We start from the raw sequence: 21,395 nt of genomic DNA, 5'->3' as shown, positions 1-21,395 counted from the left end.
AAGATATTGTTCTCTACCCTTGTTTCCTTTTTGCTACTCTCTCCTGTCACCATCATTAATTTATTGATGACAAGCCAGTCATGAGGCCAAACCACATGTTCATTGCCAAAGAATGAATTCCAGTGGTGTCTTTTGAGGACTAGTATGTATTGGAAGGATCATGCACATAACAGTGTCTCTGTAAAGTTTTGTGAAACTTTAAATGAAGAATCATATATATTCAGAGTCTATAGTATTTGTTCAATTTGCTGTATTTTGTTGATTTTCTTTTGTAAATTAAAATAACTTATTTTTATTTGTTAAAAACTTAGATTGCATATTACTTAAGAAGACAATAAATTTCAAGAAATAAAGTACTCAGCAAAATCATATGCTCAAACTAAATAGTAACAAGGGCTGGGACATTCACACTTTACATTTGGGTCACATATTTGAATAAATGTTATGCATTTAATTAAAAGGTTTTTTTTTTTTTTCAACAAAGACTCTATTATCTAATGTCTAGGTACCGTTTCTGATCACATTGAGAGAGTCTATAGAAGAGCTGGCAGCAAAAAGCTTTGGTTCGTATTAGTGTCTTTGTCATAATGTTTTATTTTTGGTGTTGTCATGTTTAAAGGCATAAATATAAAATAGACCAATCTTAAAAATGATTATCCAAATTTTTACTTTCTTTTAATTTTAGAGAGTGTGAATGAGGGAGAGGGGCAGAGGGAGAGAGAAAGAAACCTAAGCAGGCTCCGTGCTTAGTGTGGAGCCCACCATGGGGCTTGATCCCATGACCCTGGGATCACCACCTGAGCCTAAAATCAAGAGTCAGATGTTCAACCGACGGAGCCATCCACGTGCCCCAAATTTTTGCTTTTAAACTCCAAGGTTATGACATGATTCTGTCTACTTTCAAAGGATCTGCCTACATTCCATTGTATCATGGCTTTCCCAGGATATTAAAAATAATGTCTAGGAAAAAAGACCTCCATAGGAATAGAAACTAGAAAGTATATTCACTAGAGTGAGATGCTAATGAGGCTTCCCTACACTGCACCTGCTCTGTCCCAGCAAGGTGCTTTAGGTTCTACTTTGTATTCAGGAAATAGATTCTGTGATCATAGAAGGCCATGAAAAGAGACCAATGGTTCATTTAATCATAAGCAAATATAATAGAAGGCAGTTCTCTCACCTCTTAAGTTAGAATGAATCCCAGTGATTATAGTTGCTTCATGTAAAATAACTAATATGTTCTGCAAAAGTAGTCTCCCAAGGATTGAAAATAATTAGGTAAGTTGAGATAAAATTGTTTCAATTCACAGTTGAGGTAGTTATGCCTAAATGCATAGCCTCTGTATTTTGAAGCAATTCTAACCAATTTACTGGAAGAATCTAACATTTTAAAAGTAAGAGTACATGTATTTTTTTAAAAACCCATTATTATCTCATCTTGAAAAAAAAGATTTCAAGCAATGTCATTAGAAACTTTCATAACCTTGATGAGCCTCAGGTTTCTAATCCCTAAAGTAAGAGAATTTGACAAAACAATTTCTTAGCAGTATTTCAACTCTATGATTTATAATAAATATATCATTCCAACCCAGAAGAAATAATATAATAATCCTCTTGCTAAATCTCAAATTTTCACTGAAAATTCTCAACACAGTAAGGCATATAAGCCAATAGATGTTGCTTTTAAGCCAGTAAGTTTCAAATATGGTCTCTAGTCTTATTTTTTGCTAAGCAGACCTGTTTTTCTTTATGTTATTATGCTTGGATTGTAGATAAAGCATTAACTAGTACATATTTAGAATGGTGTTATGTTTAAAAGAACAAATGCCTGGAAGTTTATTTACTGTATTTTCCCTTTTATGGCTTTCCACTGACACACCCAGGTTGGCGGTACGCTACGGGGCTGCCTTTACCCAGAAATTTTCTTCCTCTATAGCCCCACACATTACTACTTTTCTGGTACATGGGAAACAGGTAACATACACAGAATGTGGAGAAACTCAAGCTGCTTGAAATGTGTGGGCTTATTTGCACTATGAGGGTTAAGTATGTCTTTTGGTCTTAAAGTGTGTGGGCAAAAGCTTCTCTAAAAGTAGAAGTGTTTGTTTCACTAACTTTATCAGTTATTGACTTAATTTTCTACTAGTCCATCTATGTTGAGATTAAAATATAAATGTGTTTTATAGGTCAGCATACATGATACCCTGAAATACAGGAAAACAGTTTTAAGCCTATATTTTCATTTTATTTTCTCCATCTAGAAGTTTCACATGAATTTTACTTTTGAGGGAAAAAAATGTCTTATATATTGCATGTGCCATGCTTTAAAAAAAATCTGTTCTCTCTACAGTCTGAGACTTTTTCAGAAATGTAAAAATAGCAGTGTGAATTCCTTCCTCCAATATTCTGGCTTTATCAGAAAAAAAATGCTGGTATTTCATTGTGTCACTTCCTAAAATTGAGTACTAAGCGAGTCCCCAAATCCAGGGATTTGGTTATCTAGGCACCAAAAGGAACATGATTTAAAGTGGTTATAGGAATAGATGACATTTATCAGTGACAGACTTAATAATGAATTTTTTAATGCAAAATCAGAATCCTCACTTAATTCCTTCCCCCAGTCCCCATCAAAGAAAGGGATGGTTAGGCTCCCTTTTACTTTCTTTTTAAATTGATAATGACACGAACAGTGCTGGTAACAGAGGTGAGAATGAGAGATCCCCCCTAATTCTGGATGGTCCGCAGGTTGGGGGACTTCAGCTATTAGGTCCAGTGTCTTAGGCTCAGTATTTCCTCCAAATTATTATGTGAGGACTTAATTGCACATTTTTCAGTCTCTTCCATCAGGGGCCACATTCATTCATCATCTTTTAGATTTGTCAACCTCTGGCATGCTCTTTTCTTTGCCCCCAGGTCGGTTGTGCGCTGTGCAGCAAGTCTTTTAAGTAAAGTAGTGGACAGCCTCGCCCCATCCATTACTAATGTTTTAGTGCAGGGCAAACAGGTAAGTGTCTGATTTTCAGACTCTCACTTGGTCACAATCACAAATTTCTGGATAGGCATCTTGCTTTTAAATCTGGCAAACCTCAGTGTCCTAGGCCTTTCAACCGCATTAACAATGGCTCAGGCATTTCTACAGAAGGCTTTTTCCCCAAGCAAAAACCTGGTCTTAAAGATGTACAGTTACTAAGTAGACCACCTCTTTTTCCTGCTATACCTTAGAGCAGTGATTTTCAATTCCTATGTTGAGATTAGTGAAGATGCTGACCCAGAAAATGGACTAATTAATACCTACTGAGTTACTCCAGAGAGGTTTAGGATAGGCAGGACAAAGACAGGTGAATAATGAAGGGCACATTTTTCCTTCTACTCCATATGAGAGTCTTCTCACCCTTAGAAATACATTGGCTCCCCAAATCCTTAACCTCTTGAGCCACCTCTCTCTATAGCTTCTCCACTCCTATAAAGGACAGCTCTTGGCAGTTCCTCTCACAGAGCCATCTCTATCTAGTTAGCGACAGCCCTTCTCTCCACTGAGTTCTCAAAACAAGCTCATGACACCTTCTCACAGTCCACCCTGGATTCCATCCCATTTCAGTGTATGTCTCTCTACTCCAGGATAGGCTGTGAACTCCTGAAAGTCAGGGCCCAGGTCTGGTCCTGTCCCAGCATGGGGTCTGGCTTGGAGTAAGCACTTGATGAATATGGCTTGAATTGAGCCTGTGCATGTGGTTATGCAGAGTGGAATGTGGCTGCTCCTTTTTTGTTTTGTTTTTCAAAACCTCTAATTACCTGGCTGAACCATCATTTGGTTGGAATGAAAAGCTGTTTGCTTTCTTTCTCTTTAGGAATGTGTGTGCTTTATTGTGTTTTCTTGACAGTTAACCTAGGGATATAATAAACTTTAATATGAAATACTTGTAACCCTCTTTAAAAGAATCACCCCACTGCTTATATTTCAGGGCTCTTAGTTCATTAAAATTGAAATTATTTCATCTTGACATCCAGCTTGAAATGTTAGAATAGTAAGTTATTTTATCCTGTAACATTTAATAACAATGACAAAACAATAATGCTAATTAAAAACTCTTAAGGAAAAGTTAAATCACTTTCACATATGTTATTATCTCTATTTTCTCCAAATTATTAAAAGGTAGAATTTTCATCCTCATTTGTCAGCTGCATAGACCAAGTTACAGGAAGTACCTTATCCAGTACCCTTTCTCACCATGGTCCTCACCTCTAGCCATAGTCTTGTATTGTTGTCCTGGACTGAACCACCTCTGAAAGAAAGTAAATGGACTTGTGAGAAGTTATTTTTCCTTGGATTTTAAGTCCCTGTAGTATATCTGAAAATACAGTTAATTCTATATGAGAAGGTTTTGGAGATCTTTGTGGTCACTGGCACCTGACACTTGGAGAGGGATAGGTTAGTCATGTCCATTCTGTGCATTATATAGAGGCGCTTGCAGCTTGTGATCCTGATACTCTACTCTCCATGTCCTGGAAGGCTTGCATCCTGTCCTGAGGCTGTGGCTGGACCATTGCCCATCAGACCATCACATATCCCAGGGAAACAGTCACTTAAGAGCTGAGTAAGCCTGGGAGGCTGACAGCTCAGTGCATGAAGTCCATTCACTGACTGCATCTTACCCCTTTACAAAAAAGAAATGAGAATGGAGCATTCAATGTTTGCATTTGCTCATTTAAGAAATACTGAAAGTTAATACTGTTTCAACAAAGCACTTTCAGATCACCTCAAGCTCTCTGGAATGAAATAGTGGTTTAGTCATCAATGCTCCCAGAGGTAGTGATATGCCTTCTGTTTGTTTTCTTCTTTACACACTGACATTTTAATAAAAGTAATCGCACTTGGACTAACTAGTTGGTGCCACTTGTGACCTAATAAACCAGAAGTTCTCAGTTTTCACTGTATCACAGATTTGGGGCAAAAGACCCCATCTTCTACTCTTTTCCCTCATCTCTGAAAACACAAGGCCCTTTGATAAGCTCTTCATTTTCCCACCTCTTATAATCATGCACTCTCCATGGAAGAAAGAAGGAGAAGGGTAATGAGGAGGAAGGAAGGGCTGCAGTCTCTTCTGGGAGACAAGATGCCAAGGATAGAGGAGAGAGAGAGACCAGAGTATTCCTCTTGCCAGCTTCAGCAGCACTCTCTGCTTTGAGTTTTGTTGTCATTTCCCTCTGTGCTTTCTCATTTCCTAGGCCTGTGGGCAGCCTCATTTATCCCCCTCCACAGGTGAGAGATACATCAACAAGTATTTTAATACTCACTATGTACCTAGCACTATGCCAAGAAAAGTGGGGAGGGGGGGGCTACACTAGAACCATATGACCTTACATCTGCCTTTGAAAGGTTATAGTGTCGTTAAAGAGCAAAAGTTCCACATGAGAAACTATAAAAGCAGAGAAAAATATACTCTCAAATACTAAATTGTATAGACTGTGCAGTAAAGTAAAACTATCGAATGTATTTTGGTTTCTCTGGGGAGTTTCTAGTACTAAAGTCATTTAGAATAATTTTCTCTTAATAGTAATTCATATTCCTTCCCTGCTTTTATCCACTCACCTTCACTCCCCTAACTGGGACCCTTACCTGCCTTCATATTTTAGACCAGACTATGAACCATCATGAACTCCAGTGGGAGTCACGCTTTGAAAGCCATTTTAATAAATAGCAGGAACAGTTATTCTACCTAATTCCCTAGCTCACATAGAGTAATTTCAACCTGCCAGTCATCCTGAGCCTTGATTTTTTTTTCTTTTATCTTTTAGTAGCTAGGAAATTTTTGCAATAAAATTCTGCTACTTATAGGTAACTCTGGGTGCCTTTGGGCATGAAGAAGAGGTTATCTCTAATCCTTTGTCTCCAAGAGTGATTAAGAACATCATCTATTACAAGTGTAATACCCATGATGAGAGGGAGGCAGTCATTCAGCAAGAATTGGTCATCCATATTGGCTGGATCATCTCCAATAACCCAGAGTTATTCAGTGGCATGCTGAAAATACGAATTGGGTGAGTAAAGTGCTTTGTGTTTGCATAAAAGAATTGTTCAAGGTGTCCTCCAACACATATGGCCTGTCCCAGGCCTGGTGGGTATCTAGGAAAGCACATCTTTCTCTGAAGTAATAGAGGGAACATCTGGTGGTGTGAAGAAATAAATATCTGTGAACGGAAAGAATCTTCCTGATTTTTTAACTCCCATGTTAGACATAATGAAGTAACTGTTCTCTGGTAAAATCAAACTCCAGGGATTTAAACAGCTACATCATGTTTTAAAAGGAAACAAAACAAAACATGAGCATAATACTGGTAAAACTTTCTGTAAATAAAATGGGTAAGCCTTAAGAGAAGAATGAGTTCCAGTAAAATTGGGTGTCAGTAAGATATACACCTTGGTAAATTTTTTTGTCCTTTTAACAATATTCTGCTGCATCCATTTTCTACCAGAACCTTATTTTTAATTATTAAAATCATAAATGTTCTGTTTGGAGGAGAAACTAAAAGTAAGGGTCTGGTAATCTTGAATCCTCTTAATCAGAAATTTTGTGAGGCAGTGTAGTAGGGCAAGTTGATGAGGCTTGGGCATTCAGGACTGAGTGTGAGTCCTGGACACCACTTACCACTTTAGTGACCTGGGATGAATGACGCTCAGCCTCTCTAGCCTCATAGCCTCACTTTCATACCAGGCTCATTGTTTTATGTGAGATGAAATGAGAGAATATGTTTTTAAAAACTACCACAACCAAAAAAATATAAATGTTTCTTTTCTTTAACATATTTTTTATTGTAACATACATGAATATATTCTAATTGTAAGAATCAAACAATACTGTGTATATGAAGTAATCTAATATATGTCCAGTTGGGGGATGTTCCTCAAGTGTTTAAAAAGAATATACAGTCTGTCAGGCACAAATATATGTGAGTGTGTGTGAGTATGAATAAGTGTATAGCTTCCTAATTATCTAATTGGATCATTAGTATCTTTACCATTTCTGTCCTACTTGATCCTGAATTTTTGGTGAAAAGTCTTAATTTCTCATTTTAGTTATGGATTTATCTCCTTCTCCTTGCAGTGTTATCAGTTTTGCTTTGTATATTTTAGAGGGTTTCTTTTCTTTCTTTTTTTTTTTGGTCCATGTTACTTAATAATTTGAAAAATATATCTTCCTTTGGGCCATTTATTTTCTACTTGAATTCTTTTTTTTTAATTTTTTTAAATGTTTTATTTATTTCTGAGAGAGAGAGAGAGACAGCATGAGCAGGGGAGGGTCAGAAAGAGAGGGAGACACAGAATCTGAAACAGGCTCCAGGCTCTGAGCTGGCAGTCAGCACAGAGCTTGACGCGGGGCTCGAAACTACGAACTGAACCGTGAGATCATGCCCTGAGCCGAAGTCGGAGGCCCAACCGACTGAGCTACCCAGGCGCCCCTACTTGAATTATTTTAAAAACATTTTAATTTCAAACATTTATAAATATATAGAGACTAGTAATGAAGTCTTATGTGCCTATACTTTCACTCAGATTATCATCCTATGCCCTATTTACGACCCACCCCACCTACGCCCCCTCTAGGATTAAAGCAAATCCATCGTACCTGTTTTCTTCTGCTTTCTTCTTCTGTCATTATTAGCTTAGGATACTGTCTTCTATCTCTTTACCTTTAATGTTCTTTTTTCATATAGTATAGAGATATCTTTTACATTCTGATTTTATGCTGTATTTATTTTTAATCAATCTTAGATTATTTTTTCATTTCTTCTCTATTTTGACTTATTAACTCCTGCCTTTTCTTTTTCTGTTTACCACCCTTTCTTTTTGCTGTTTTTCCACTTTCTTCTTTGTGCTGTATTGATTTCCCTTTTGTTTCTTAGTTTTAATTTTGCACGTGAGTGTGAAGTACTTTATGAGAAATGATTACCCAGTTTTTCCTGCAAAAATTTTCATATAAAAAAACTAGTTGTTTATTTGTCAGTATCTGTGTACCTCTTGTTTCAATTTGCATTCTACAAATTTAGACCTATTTTATAGCACCCATCATTCCAGCAGTGTTTGAAACAGTGAAACATTAGGAACAAGCTGCATTTCTATCCATCACTAGCAAATAGTTTAAATAAATTTTGATAGCCATGTAGTAAAATGCCATGCAGCCATTACAAGTAACAAGAGAAAGCCTATACTGACATTTATAAATGTCCAAGATAAATTAAATGAAACAATAAGTAAATTGCAAATGTATTCTTCCATTTTTTAATAAAAGAGAAATAATAATACTGCATATATATGTATGTATGGGAAAATACCTGAAAATAGACATAAAATTGGTGTCCGTTATTTTCTCTAGGAGAGTTCTACTTTTAAGTTATATTTTTCAGTTTTATTTCAAGTTTTTTATTTGATGTTTTTATTTTTAAACTGCCTGATTTCAATTATAGCATACTTCAGGTGAATTTCCCAATCTTTAGCTCTCCTTTCTTTTGATATCAAGAAGTGAGTTCACTCAGCATAGTACTTGACCTTAATTTTTATCCCTAAAAATTGTTCTTTTCAAAGATTTAGAGGTATTCTAAATCAATTGTAAGGACTTTGAATCATACCCTGATTTGTTCCATGTGTTTGCTCTAATATTTTTAATTCCAACCTCTTGACTACATATAAGGATACAGAAATGGGTCTTTCATGGAAGTTGTCCCTAAATGAAAGGAAATGTGATTCTCTGTATCCATACCAGGTATTAAAAGTACTCTATTGTCCCAAACTCAGCCATTTCTCTGAAGCTGACTGAGAAGCAAAGGTTATAACTCTTCCAATGCACATTCTTTGTAATAAATGTTCTATTCAGGAGAGCCTCTTTAAGTGATAGTTATCCTTGCAGAGGTTTAAGCAAAGCCTTGGAGTAAAAGTTAACAGTTTCCCTGGATTTTACTTCCAATGATGTGTTTTTCAGCCTTTAGTGCTTTTCCTTTACTGCTTATTCAGCATTATAGGATAATTTATTTTCTTCCAAAAACCACTGGAATTTCCTTTCTTGAATTCATATCTGATCTGAAGCTTCTTTCTCTTCATGGAAATGAAATATGTTTAATTTATTCTAAAAATAGTTTTCTTCCTTTTTTTTTTTTTGGTATCTGCTACTCTATATGTTTAAGTGCCTTCCATGAGAAATAACATTCTTTTTTCCTTAAACTGTGTCACCCAAAAATAAAAATGTCAGGACAGCAGCATGTGACTTAGTATTTAATGATAGCAGAAAATCTTCTAATGAAGATTTGCCATGAATCTTTAATTATTCATTGTCCTGAAACTCATCCTGGAATTAGTTGTGGCATTATATTTCCATTGTGAGTATTAACAGTGTCCCTGCCTAACTCATTAATGTGTATTTCCCTCTCATGTGGGACTCTTAGGGTCAGCTCTAAATACTGGGACATTTTTAGTTGGAGAGAAGTCTATTTTTTCAAAAATGTATAATTTATTTGAGAAATTTACTTCTGCTAACAATATGGACTACATCTTATCTTCCTGTGTGTGTCAGGTCTAGCTCACAGGAGATGCTCAATAAAAGTCTACAAATTGTTTAATATATAGGTTATAAGCAGACTCAGATAGCACGCTTTCAGCCAGTGATGGGGATTTTAGGAAAAATAAAATATAGCATATCTCTGTGCTTATTAGATAAAGAAACAAAGGACTCTCTTACTTTTGATAAATACCTTTGATTTGTACAAGTTGTGTCCTTCAAGAAATTACCAAGTTAAATAGGGCTTTGTTTGTATGAAAATCTAGTCATACATGCAGAGGGTAGAAGGATATAGCACTTTTCATCATTCATTTATTAATGGAGTGGTGCAGTTAATCACATCAGAGTATGCTATGAGTTGCCTTACACTGGTACCTCTCTAAACAGCATTCCCAATAAGGATCTAAGGGGATACCCATATAAATAACAAACGTGTGGTTAGTGCACTCGTAAGTTCACTGTGATAAACTATTTCCTCCTCTTCTTCCAACATAACCAATAACCAGTAAATAACAAATATTATTTACTGAATGCCTATTATTATATACTATGCAATGTGCTAAAATACTTCTCATATATTATCTCATTTAATCCATTCAACAACTTTGAGGCAGGCAGTAGTACCCCCATTTTAAAATCAACAAATCAAGATTCAGAAAGCTTAGATGACCTTAGTCAAACCAGTATGTCAAGTGGGAATTATACCCAAATCTGCCTGACTCCAAAATTCTTCTTTTTTAATCTTAAGTGCTTTGTGTGTGCTTTCACTTATGTATGTATACTGTTGCAGGGAATCAGGCATTGATGTTTTTCTAAAACCTTATGGCCATTATGGTCTCTTCTACATGATTTCAACTTATGACCCATTTTGTGTTCAAGTATTCATGTAGCAATTACGATGCACATTGGCTCCAGATGGTATTTGTCTTTTGTTTATCACTTCTCTAATTTGGCATCAGTACAGTTTAGCATTGTACAGTGCAAGGCACACCAAGAAGTCTGAATAGTTAGATGTTAACATGATAAATGAGATTTTGCCCTTTTATTCATCATGAGACCAAACAAATGGGGATGATTTGGAACTGATTCTAAATTAGCCCTTTGTACACTGCAAGAAATGCATTAAGATACTGTGAAATTTTAGCAAAGTAACTTGCCCAAGGTCACAAGACTGTGAATCAGGAACTGAACCTAAATAAATGTCGCCAGTGTTCATGTTTCCCCACCCCCAATTCCAGCTCTCTTATCCATAAAATAGAGAAGCTATCCCTGCTTTGGCTTCCTCAGTGTATTGTGGGGATTGTGGTTAAGAATGTGAAGATGTTTTGCAAACCTTCAAGAGTATTGCTGTGACATTCAGTAATTTAAGGTCCTCTATCATGTGGCTTTTGGAGAACAGGTAACTCTAGGGATATCTTTATACATCCCAGAAACCCGAAGAAGGAGGAACCTCTCCCATCCAACATACATTCATATTCTCTCTCTGTCTCTCTGTCTCTTTCTGTCTCTCTCTGTCTCTCTCTCTCTCATATCTTCCAGTCCTAGACTTGCAAAGACCCTCTGATCCCACAAGATACATTCACCCTCAAGGTATCCCTTTCTGCCATGGCTGTTTCTCCTTGAGAACCCAGTGCAAATAATTCCCAAGCATTTCACACAGAAACCTTCACTCAAAATCCGTCTTGGATTCTCTGCTGCCATATGACATGGTCTTACCCCTCCATCACTTGATCTTTCCTCATGAAATACTTGGCAAACATCTATGCCCATAGTGCTCTTCTACCACATTAACAAAAGGTCTTGGAACCTTGTTTCCATTCTAGGGACATAGACAACTTTAGAGCAGTACAGCTATCTTGTCTGTAGAGCTTTTGATAGTATCCCTCAGAAAAAGATAAAGATCTTTTTGCATCATTTTAATTTTGTATCTTTTTAACCTATTTTTCTTTGTTTTTTTAATACTTCTTTTATTTCTACTTTTATTTTTTCTTAAATAGTTTATTGTCAAGTTGGTTTCCATATAACACCCGTGCTCATCCCAACGAGTGCCTTCCTCCATGCCCATCACCTCCCTTCCCCTCTCCCCCATCATCATCAGCCCTCAGTTTGTTCTCAACATTCATGAGTCTCTCATGGTTTGCCTCAATTCCTCTCCCCAATGTTTTTCCCCTTCTTCTCCTCCATGGTCCTCTGTTAAGTTCCTCCTAATCCACCTATACATGCAAACATATGGTATCTGTCCTTCTCAGCCTGACTTATTTCACTCAGCATAACATCCTCAAGGTCCATCCATGTTGCTACACATGGCCAGATTCCATTCGTTCTATTGCCATGTAGTATTCCATTGTATATATAAATCACATCTTCTTGATCCATTCATCAGTTGATGGATACTTAGGTTCTTTCAATAATTTGGCTATTGTTGAGAATGCTGCTGTGAACATTGGGGTACATGTGCCCCTATGCATCAGCACTCCTATATCCCTTGGGTAAATTCCAAGCAGTGCTATTCCTGGGTCATAGAGGAGTTCTACTGTTAATTTTTTGAGGAACCTCCACACCATTTTCCAGAGGGGCTGCACCAGTTTACATTCCCACCAACATTGTAGGAGGGTGCCCATTTCTCCACATTCTTGCCAGCATCTAGAGTCTTCTGAATGTTCATTTTAGCCACTCCGACCATCGTGAGGTGGTATCTCAGTGTGGTTTTGATTTGTATTTCTCTTATGATGAGGGATGCTGAGCATCATTTCATGTATCTGTTGGCCATCCCTGGATGTCCTCTTTGGAGAAGTATCTGTTCATGTCCTCTGCCCATTTCTCACTGGGTTATTTGTTTTTCAGATTTGGAGTTTGGTGAGTTCTTTATAGATTTTGGATACTAGCCCGTTATCTGATATGTCATTTGCAACTAGCTTTTTCAATCCGTCAGTGCCTATTTGTTTTTTTGATTGCTTCCCTTGCCGTGCAGAAGCTTTTTATCTTGATTAGGTCCCAATAGTTCATTTTTGCTCTTGATTCCCTTGCCTTTGGGGATGTGTCAAGTAAGAAATTGCTGCGGCTGAGGTCAAGGAGGTTGTTTCCTGCTTTCTCCTCTAGGGTTTTGATGGTTTCCTGTCTCACATTCAGGTCCTTCATCCATTTTGGGTTTGCTTTTGTGTATGGTGTGAGAAAATGATCTAATTTCATTCTTCTGCATGTTGCTGTCCAGTTCTCCCAGCACCGCCTGTTAAAGAGGCTGTCTTTTTTCCATTGGATACTTGTTCCCGCTTTGTCAAAATTAGTTGACCATACATTTGTGGGTCCAGTTCTGAGTTCTCTCTTCTGTTCCATTGGTCTATGTGTCTGTTTTTGTGCCAATACCATACTGTCTTGATGATGACAGCTTTGTAGTAGAGGCTAAAGTCTGGGATGGTGATGCCTCCCGTCTTGGTTTTCTTCTTCAATATTACTTTGGCTATTTAGGGTCTTTTGTGGTTCCATACAAATTTTAGGATAGTTTGTTCTCATTTTGAGAAGAATGCTGGTGCAATTTTGATTGGAATTGCATTGAATGTGTAGATTACTTTGGTTAGTAATGACATTTTAACAGTATTTATTCTTCCTATCCATGAGCATGGAATGTTTTTCCATTTCTTTGTGTCTTCTTCAATTTCCTTCATAAGTTTTCTATAGTTTTCATCATACAGATCTCTTATATCTTTGTTCAGGTTTATTCCTGGGTATTTTATGGTTTTTTGTGCAATTGTGAATGGGATCAGTTTCTTGATTTCTCTTTCTGTTGCTTCATTATTGTTGTATAAAAATGCAACAGATTTCTGTACTTTGACTTTATACCCTGCTACTTTGCTGAATTCATGGATCAATTCTAGTAGGCTTCTGGTGGAGTCTGTCAGGTTTTCTATGTAGAGTTACCATGTCATCCACAAAAAGTGAGTGTTTGACTTCTTTGCCAGTTCTGATGCCCTTTATTTCCTTTTGTTATCTGATTGCTGACACTAGGACTTCCAGCACTATATCAAAGAACCGTGGTGAGAGTGGACATCCCTGTCATGTTCCTGATCTCAGGGGGAAGCTCTCAGTTTTTCCCCGTTGAGGATGATGTTAGCTGAGGGCTTCTCATAAATGTCTTTTATGATGTTTAAGTAAGTTCATTCTATTTCTACTTTCTTGAGGGTCTTTATTAAGAAGGGATTCTGTATTTTTTCATATGCCTTTTCTGCTTCTATTCATAGGATTATATGGTTTTTATCTTTTCTTTTGTTGATGTGATGTATCACATTGATTGATTTGCAAATACTGAACCAGCCCTGTAACCCAGCAATGAATCCCACTTGATCATGGTGGCTAATTCTTTTTATGTCCTGTTGAATTCGATTTGCAAGTATCTTGTTGAGGATTTTTGTGTCTCTATTCATCAAGGATATTGGCCTGTAGCTCTCTGTTTTTGCTGGGTCTCTGTCTAGCTTGGGAATCAAAGTGATGCTGACTTTGTACAATGAGTATGGAAGTTTTGCTTCAATTTGTATTTTTTGGAATAGCTTGAGGAGAATGTGTATTAACTCTGATTTAAATATCTGGTAGAATTCCCCAGGGAAGCCATCTGGGCCAGGGCTCTTATTTGTTGGGACATTTTTTTTTTTTAATATTTTTATTTATTTCTAGGAAAGAGAGAGAGAGAGAGACAGCGTGAGCAGGGAAGGGTCAGAGAGAGAGGGAGACACAGACTCCGAAATAGGCTCCAGGCTCTGAGCTGGCAGTCAGCACAGAGCGCGACGCGGGGCTCGAACCCACAAACCGCGAGATCATGACCTAAGCGAAAGTCGGACGCTTAACCGACTAAGCCACCCAGGCGCCCCTGTTGGGACATTTTTGATAACCGATTCAATTTCTTCACTAGTTATGGGTCTGTTCAGATTTTCTATCTCTTTGCATGTGAATTTTGGTAGTGAGTGTGTGTTTAGGAATTTTCCATTTCTTCTAAGTTATCCAGTTTGTTGGCATATAACCTTTCATAGTATTCCCTGATAATTGCTTGTATTACTGAGCGGTTGGCTGTAATAAGTCCATTTTCATTCATGATTTTGTCTATTTGGATGCTCTCTCTTTTCTTTTTGAGAAGCCTGGCTAGAGGTTTGTCAATTTTGTTTATTTTTTCTTTTTTTTTTTTAATGTTTTTTTTTTATTTATTTCTAGGAGAGAGAGAGAGAGACAGCATGAGCAGGGGAGGGTCAGAGAGAGAGGGAGTCACAGACCGAAACAGGCTGCAGGCTCTGAGCTGGCAGTCAGCACAGAGCCCGACGCGGGGCTCGAACCCATGAACCACAAGATCATGACCTAAGCGAAAGTCTGACGCTTAACCGACTAAGCCACCCAGGCGCCCCTTGTTTATTTTTTCAAAAAACCAACTCTTGGTTTCATTGATCTTTTTAACTGTTTTTTTGGATTCTGTATTATTTATTTCTGTCCTGATTTTTATTATTTTTCTTCTCCTACTGGATTTGGGGTGCTCTTGTTGCTCTCCCTCTAGTTCCTTTAGGTGCACTGTTAGATTTTGTACCTGTACTTTTTCTAATTTCTTGAAAAGGCCTGGAGTGCAATGTACTTTCCTCCTAGGACTGCCCATAGAGTTTGGATTGTTATATTTTCATTTTCATTTGTTTCCATATATTTTTTAATTTCTTCTCTAATTGCCTGATTGGCCCATTCATTCTTTAGTACCGTGCTCTTTAACCTCCATGTTTTTGGAGGTTTTCCAGACTTCTTCCTGTGATTGATTTCAAGTTTCATAGCATTGTGATCTCAAAGTGTGCATGGTATGATCTCAGTTCTTTTATATTTATTGAGAGCTGCTTTATGTACCAGTCTGTGATCTATCTTGGAGAATGTACCATGCGCACTTGAGAAGAAAGTGAATTCCATGGCCTCAGGATGTAGAGTTCCAAATATATCTGTGAAATCCATCTGGTCCAATGTGTCATTCAAGTCCACTGTTTCTTTAGTTATTTTCTGTCTAGTTGATAGTGGAGTATTAAAGTTCCCTACTATTAGCACATTCTTGTCCATAAGATTGTTTCTGTTTTTGATTAATTGTTTTGTGTATTTGGGTGCTCCTGTATTTGGTGCGTAGACATTTATAATTGTTATCTCTTCCTGATGGATAGACACTGTAATTATTATATAATGCCTTTCTTCATCCCTTGTTACTGCCTTTAAAGTCCAGTTTGTTTGATATTAGTATGGCTACTCCAGCTTTCTTTTGACTTCCCATAGCATGATAGATATTTCTCCATCCCTTACTTTCAATCTGAAGGTATCCTCAGGTCTAAAATGAGTCTCTTGTAGACAGCAAATAGATGGATTTTGTTTTTTTATCCGTTCTGCTACCCTATGTCTTTTGATTGGAACACTTAGTCCATTTACATTCACTGTTCTTATTGAAAAATATGGGTTTAGAGTCATCGTGTCCTTTGTAGGATTCATGCTTGTGGTGGTGTCTTTGGTACCTTGTGTTCCTTGCAACATTTCCCTCAAAGAGCCCCCCTCAAGATTTCTTGTAGGGCTGGTTTAGTGGTGATGAATTCTTTCAATTTTTGTTTATTTGGAAAAACTTTTATCTCTCCTCCTATTCTGAATGACAGGCTTGCTGGATAGAGGATTCTTGGCTGCATATTTTTTCTGTTCATCACATTGAAGATTTCCTGCCATTCCTTTGTGGCCTGCCAAGTTTCAGTAGATAGGTCTGTCACCACTCTGATAGGTTTCCCTTTGTATGTTTAAGTCGCTTTTATCCCTAGCTGCTTTCAGAATTCTCTTTGTCCTTATATTTTGCCAGTTTCACTATGATATATCATGCAGAAGATCAATTCAAGTTACATCTGAGGGGAGTTCTCTGTGCCTTTTGGATAACAGTGTCTGGTTCCTTCCCCAGATTGGGGAAGTTCTCTGCTATAATTTGTTCAAGTACTCCTTTTCTCTTCCTCTTCTGGAATTCCTATGATATGGATATTGTTCTGTTTGATTGTATCGCTCAGTTCAAACTCTCCTTTCGTGTTCCTGGATCAGCTTATCTCTGTCTCTTGTTAGTTTTAAAAGCTTGTTATGGGGCACCTGGGTGGCTCACCCAGTTAAGCGTCTGACTTCAGCTCAGGTCATGATCTCACGGTTTGTGGGTTTGAGCCCCACATCAGGCTCTGTGCTTAAGGCTGGCTCAGATCCTGGAGCCTGCTTCAGATTCTGTATCTCCCTCCCTCTCTCTCTGACCCTCCGCTGCTCACAGTGTCTCTCTCTCTCTCTCAGAAATAAATAAAACATTAAAAAAAAAAAAAAGCTTGTTATGCACTCTGCACCTGTGACTGCTGCTATATTAAAGAAGGCTCTTTGACTGTCCAAGGCCTGTCCATTCAGGAAGTGTTTTTTGAATGGTGTCTCTTTGTCTTTCTTGTAGAGACTTTGGTTATTTCCCTACTCATAGTGGTGTTTGGGACTCTCCACCATGTGTACTTTGGCTTGTTTCTTAAGGTAGCTTTGGAAAAGAAAACAGACAAACACACAGGGAACAAAGGCACACAAACGCACAGACAAACACAACAAATATGCAAACTGAAAGGGAAAAAGAAAAAAAAAAGGAAAGAAAGAGGAAGGAGGAAAAACAAATAATAAAACTAAGTAAAAAGTTAAAAAGAAGAAAAGAAAAAAGAAAGAAACCCAATAGACAAAGGACAGTCTACAAGCATGAAACCAGAATTCCCAGCTACAGATAAAGAGCAGGGTGTATGCAGTGCTGATGGAATAGCATATATATTCAAAGAGAGAAATGACAGGGCAAGGAGGAAGTGAAATTGGATGATGACTAGACAGAGAGACTAAGAGGCTTAATTCAGAGAAAGAGGAGAATATCATTAGAGGCGAGGAGAAAAACGAACATAATGTTACTCAGAGAAACTATATAGTCTGATTACCCCAGAGAGAGAGAGAGAGAGGTAGCGGTGGAAGTGTAGAATACACATCTAGAGAATGGATTAAATGTGACTCTTTAAGCACATCAGTGACCAGAGTGCCCAGTCCAGTAGAAGGGAGGGATATGAATGAGACAAGGGAAAATATATCTGAATAGAAAGAATTGATCTAGAATGAATCACAGCAGTGCAACCTTGTTGGTCTTGACCGGGACTCCGTTAAAAGGAAAAAAAAAAAAGCTCTCTAGTGGGGATGGGCGTGGTTTGGTGTAGGCAGTTCTTAGCCTCCACTGCGTCCTGCGGGCCGCTTCCTGAGGTCATGCCTTGGTGGTTGTGGGGAGAAAAATGACAGTGCCCCAGTCCCTTCTCAAACCAAGCGTGCAAATCACTCTTTGTGGTCCTATCTCCCTGTGCCACTGGCGTAGCCAAGGTAGGCCGTGCTCTATGTCCCAAGCCTTGTTTCCAGATCTTAGTCTTCAGGCCCTATTGATACCGCCCGAAATAATCCTGCAGGCCGAGTCCCTCTGAGCAGTTTCAAGCCTGTCACCTCCCTACTGGGGATTGAGCAAAGCTAGAAGAACGATGGAGCAGCTTCAGGCGCACTGCTTGCCCCCCCACTCAGGTGGAGCTGGTGAGCAGAGGAGCAATTTCTCCTGGCATAGCCTGGGACTGGGGCATCCAGCTCAAGGTCAGCTTCACAGCTGGAAACTGGATCCCTCTGTGTCCTGAGCTGAGGTTTTTCTCTTCTCCAGGGACAGGGACAGTTACTTGAGGAGTTTCAGCCACTCTTTCTTTTCCCTCAACTCACTTGACTCCCTGCAAAGGGGGCTCCTTCCTCTCCCTCCATGTCTCCGGTCCCGGCCCATTTTTATTTTCCCCACTTTGCATTCACACTATAAAATTGTTTTCTCAGCAGACTCTGTCTCCTTTTCCTCCCAAACTCCTGGATTCTGTAAGGGTTCCTATGGCTTTAGGCCTTCTCCATTTGAGAGATGTGGGCGAGTGAAATGTATGGAGCTCCCCACTTCTTTGCCCTCCTCTCCCTTTTTAACCTACTTTTATTGCACTTCATCCTAATCAGTTTTACTCAGACCTTAGCTCCTAAGTGAATGGCTTTCTTGCATGTTAGTTTACTGCCAGCAGCAAACACATGTTTCTTTACAAGAATTTACCTTGAATTAGTCCCTAGAAGGTTTTAGTTTGCTTAATGGTGAGCGAATTATTTATTTATAGGTTCCTTGAATGTCAAATTTCTTATCAATTGTTGAATTTGTTGCTCCTCTAAGTCATCCCTTTGTGTATTGTCATGATTGGAACATGATTTTGATAAAAAGGGGTTGGTGTTATAGAAAACATTCTTTTTTACTTCCTTAATTAAAGCATTTCAGATTCAATCACATCTAACTTTTTACTATTGTTTCTCTTATTGATTATTAATAAAGAGATTGATAGTTCAGTCAGCTTTTAATACTGTATTCCTCCCAAAATGCCAACACCCACTAGGCTGAATGGACATAAGAAATAAGGACATTTGTCTTAGTCACAGCACATGTACCCGGAACTCCTCAACCCTATGTGTACTTTTGTCTCTCTGTTTTAACCTTTCTCTCTGAGGCTTTCAGGTTTTTTAAAATTTATTTATTTACATCACCCACTGCCTCAATTGCTTTAAACCAGTACTACTGTATTTCTTTTCTCTTTTTTTTCCAAGGTTAATCCTCCCAGTGTGATTTCTCAACATTACTGTGATAGGCACTCCTGTGAACAAAATTAACCTGCTCACAGGAATGGTATTCTAGTCTGATAATGATTTGATTTGCTGTCTCATTATTGATTTGTGCTCCAGCTTTCATGTTGAAATAGATCAAGTTCCTGACAGGCCCATTACTGTAAAGACCTCCAATCAACTGCTTTCTGCTCTAGGTCTGTCAGTCAGGCTTTAGTGGGAGATAACCCCTGAGGATATATGTTATCAATCCTTTTTCATCTCTGCTTTTCATACTGCCAGTACATCCTCTGTAAGTAATTATGATTTAGGCATGTCTTGTCTTCTGATGCCCACAACTGAATCTGTGGATCATACATCTGGTGCTTAGAGAAGGCTATTGATGTCATAGGTACTAGACTGTAACATTGCTTGTGCTGCAAAGGAAAGAGGAGGTAATTAGAGCTCTGAGTTCATTGGCGTGGCTTGATACTCATTCAGTGGTTTTTGTTTTTTACATTTGATATGAAGTGAGGAAGTGAGATGATAGAGCTCCCCTACCTCTATTCTGGTTATTTCAGGGTAGAGTGAGTGAGTCATTGTCCTCCAGTTACCGTACAGGAAGCTCAGTTTGCCTTATGAAATTATCACTCTCTCTGTATTGGTATGAATCAAGCAGAAAAGTCCCTTCCTACAATTTTCCCATCTCCTTTTATATGGCTTAGTAAATGCTTGCAGAGAGTTATTCATTCACTTGTTTAACACCAAACTTGGCAAACACTGAGTATCTTCAAATAGGCCTAAAATGATTATTTTTAAAATTGTTTCTTGCTGTGAATCAGTGCTGTTCTTTGTGGCATGTTTTCAAAAAATGTCAGCTGTCCTGGTTTACCAATGATGTCAGATTTCCATATACTTCGTTGTATATTTGACTCCTTGATTGGGGCATGTTAGAAAGAAAAATACAGATACATACACGATATGCTTACTAACCTCACAACAAGAAAGTTTTTAGAAGGATAAGGTTATCCCTAGGACTATATAGGAATACTAGCCCACATTTTCATACTTTTCCAGCAGTGCTGAAGAATTCATTGTCCTCAAGTCAAACCTTGATACATATGAAGGTTGATCTGGTCAGTCGTGTGTATCTGCCACTTTCTCATTTGCTTATTGGCAAATAGAGCATGTCCCTGGCTCTTTTGACAGACTGAATTTATACGGATGTGGTCCAAGGACAATCTTCATTCTTTTGACCTTCCACATTTGCTTGCTTGCTTGCTTTCCCCATTTTGCGTTAAGTGCTTTTACATTGGAATTGTCAAATCAGATTTGGTGACTTTGTTAGTGGGAATGAGGGTAAGAAATAAGATATTTTCATGCAAAAGAACTGATGCCCTTTTGTATTAGTAGTTCTAAAAATGGATTAAATGCCTTTGAATTTTTGAACATCATCACTCACTTGGTAATTTACTTTCTCTGTCTCTGACTGCTGCTGATAGTAGTTTATGTCTAAGACTTGGCTATGGTTTAGTCCTTTGAAGAATTCCAAGCTAAAAAGATTAGTTTGGCTAATATTTTTGAATGAATAAGTGTATTTTAATAATCTGACAGATAAATTATATTCATTCGTACTGGAATGAATGAAAAACAGTCACTTTGTTTCTTTGGTGACTGTTGAGTGCAATATTTTCTATAACTTGGCTCACAAGACTGCTGAGATTTTGTAAACAGAAGGAAGAAGTCTGAGGGAAATGTTTATATCTCTATCTTTTTTAATGGTATTAAAGATTTTAAAAGGTAAATGTGATAAGTATGTTCTGTTTTAATAACTCAAGTTTTGGAGGACTTTAGAATGTTAGCATTTAAAAATTTTTAGTGACAAGGACACCTCCTGAAGTTAAGTGGATGTGGCTCTTGCTTAAGTAATTCTAAGATTTGAATTTAAAAGTTTTATTACCTTTCTCCAAACTGAGTCTCTCAGAGGTCAAATAAAAGAAGTTTGCTAATATTTTTTATGACTGTAATTTCAAAAGCTTTTTAACATACATTACCTTATTTGTTCCTCAAATAATTCCATAAAATGAGCTGAGCAAGTAATAATAATGTTCCCATTTGCAAAATAATTTGCCAGTGGGGCACAGTCAGTAAGTGACAGAATTAGTATTTAATCCTATCTTTATT

At 37.8% G+C, this 21,395-nt stretch overlaps 1 protein-coding gene across 3 annotated transcripts in view; it reads left to right on the top strand.

Moving 5' to 3' along the window:
• Window positions 1-21,395, top strand: part of PHKB (phosphorylase kinase regulatory subunit beta) — a 234,772-nt gene that overhangs the window by 199,672 nt on the left and 13,705 nt on the right. For 2 of the 3 annotated variants that reach the window (XM_039241564.1, XM_039241571.1), the window contains 3 exons: window positions 506-563; window positions 2,914-3,004; window positions 5,837-6,039. In XM_039241564.1, the coding sequence (XP_039097495.1) occupies window positions 506-563; window positions 2,914-3,004; window positions 5,837-6,039 (352 nt within the window). Of the gene's footprint in view, window positions 1-505; window positions 564-1,883; window positions 1,975-2,913; window positions 3,005-5,836; window positions 6,040-21,395 lie in introns of all 3 variants that reach the window. The other variant, XM_039241575.1, reaches the window with a different exon arrangement.

Source organism: Hyaena hyaena, unplaced genomic scaffold (assembly GCF_003009895.1).
Source record: "Hyaena hyaena isolate Hyena2069 unplaced genomic scaffold, ASM300989v1 scaffold_7, whole genome shotgun sequence".
NCBI lineage: Eukaryota > Metazoa > Chordata > Mammalia > Carnivora > Hyaenidae > Hyaena > Hyaena hyaena.
This window is presented reverse-complemented; position numbering and strand designations above follow the sequence as displayed.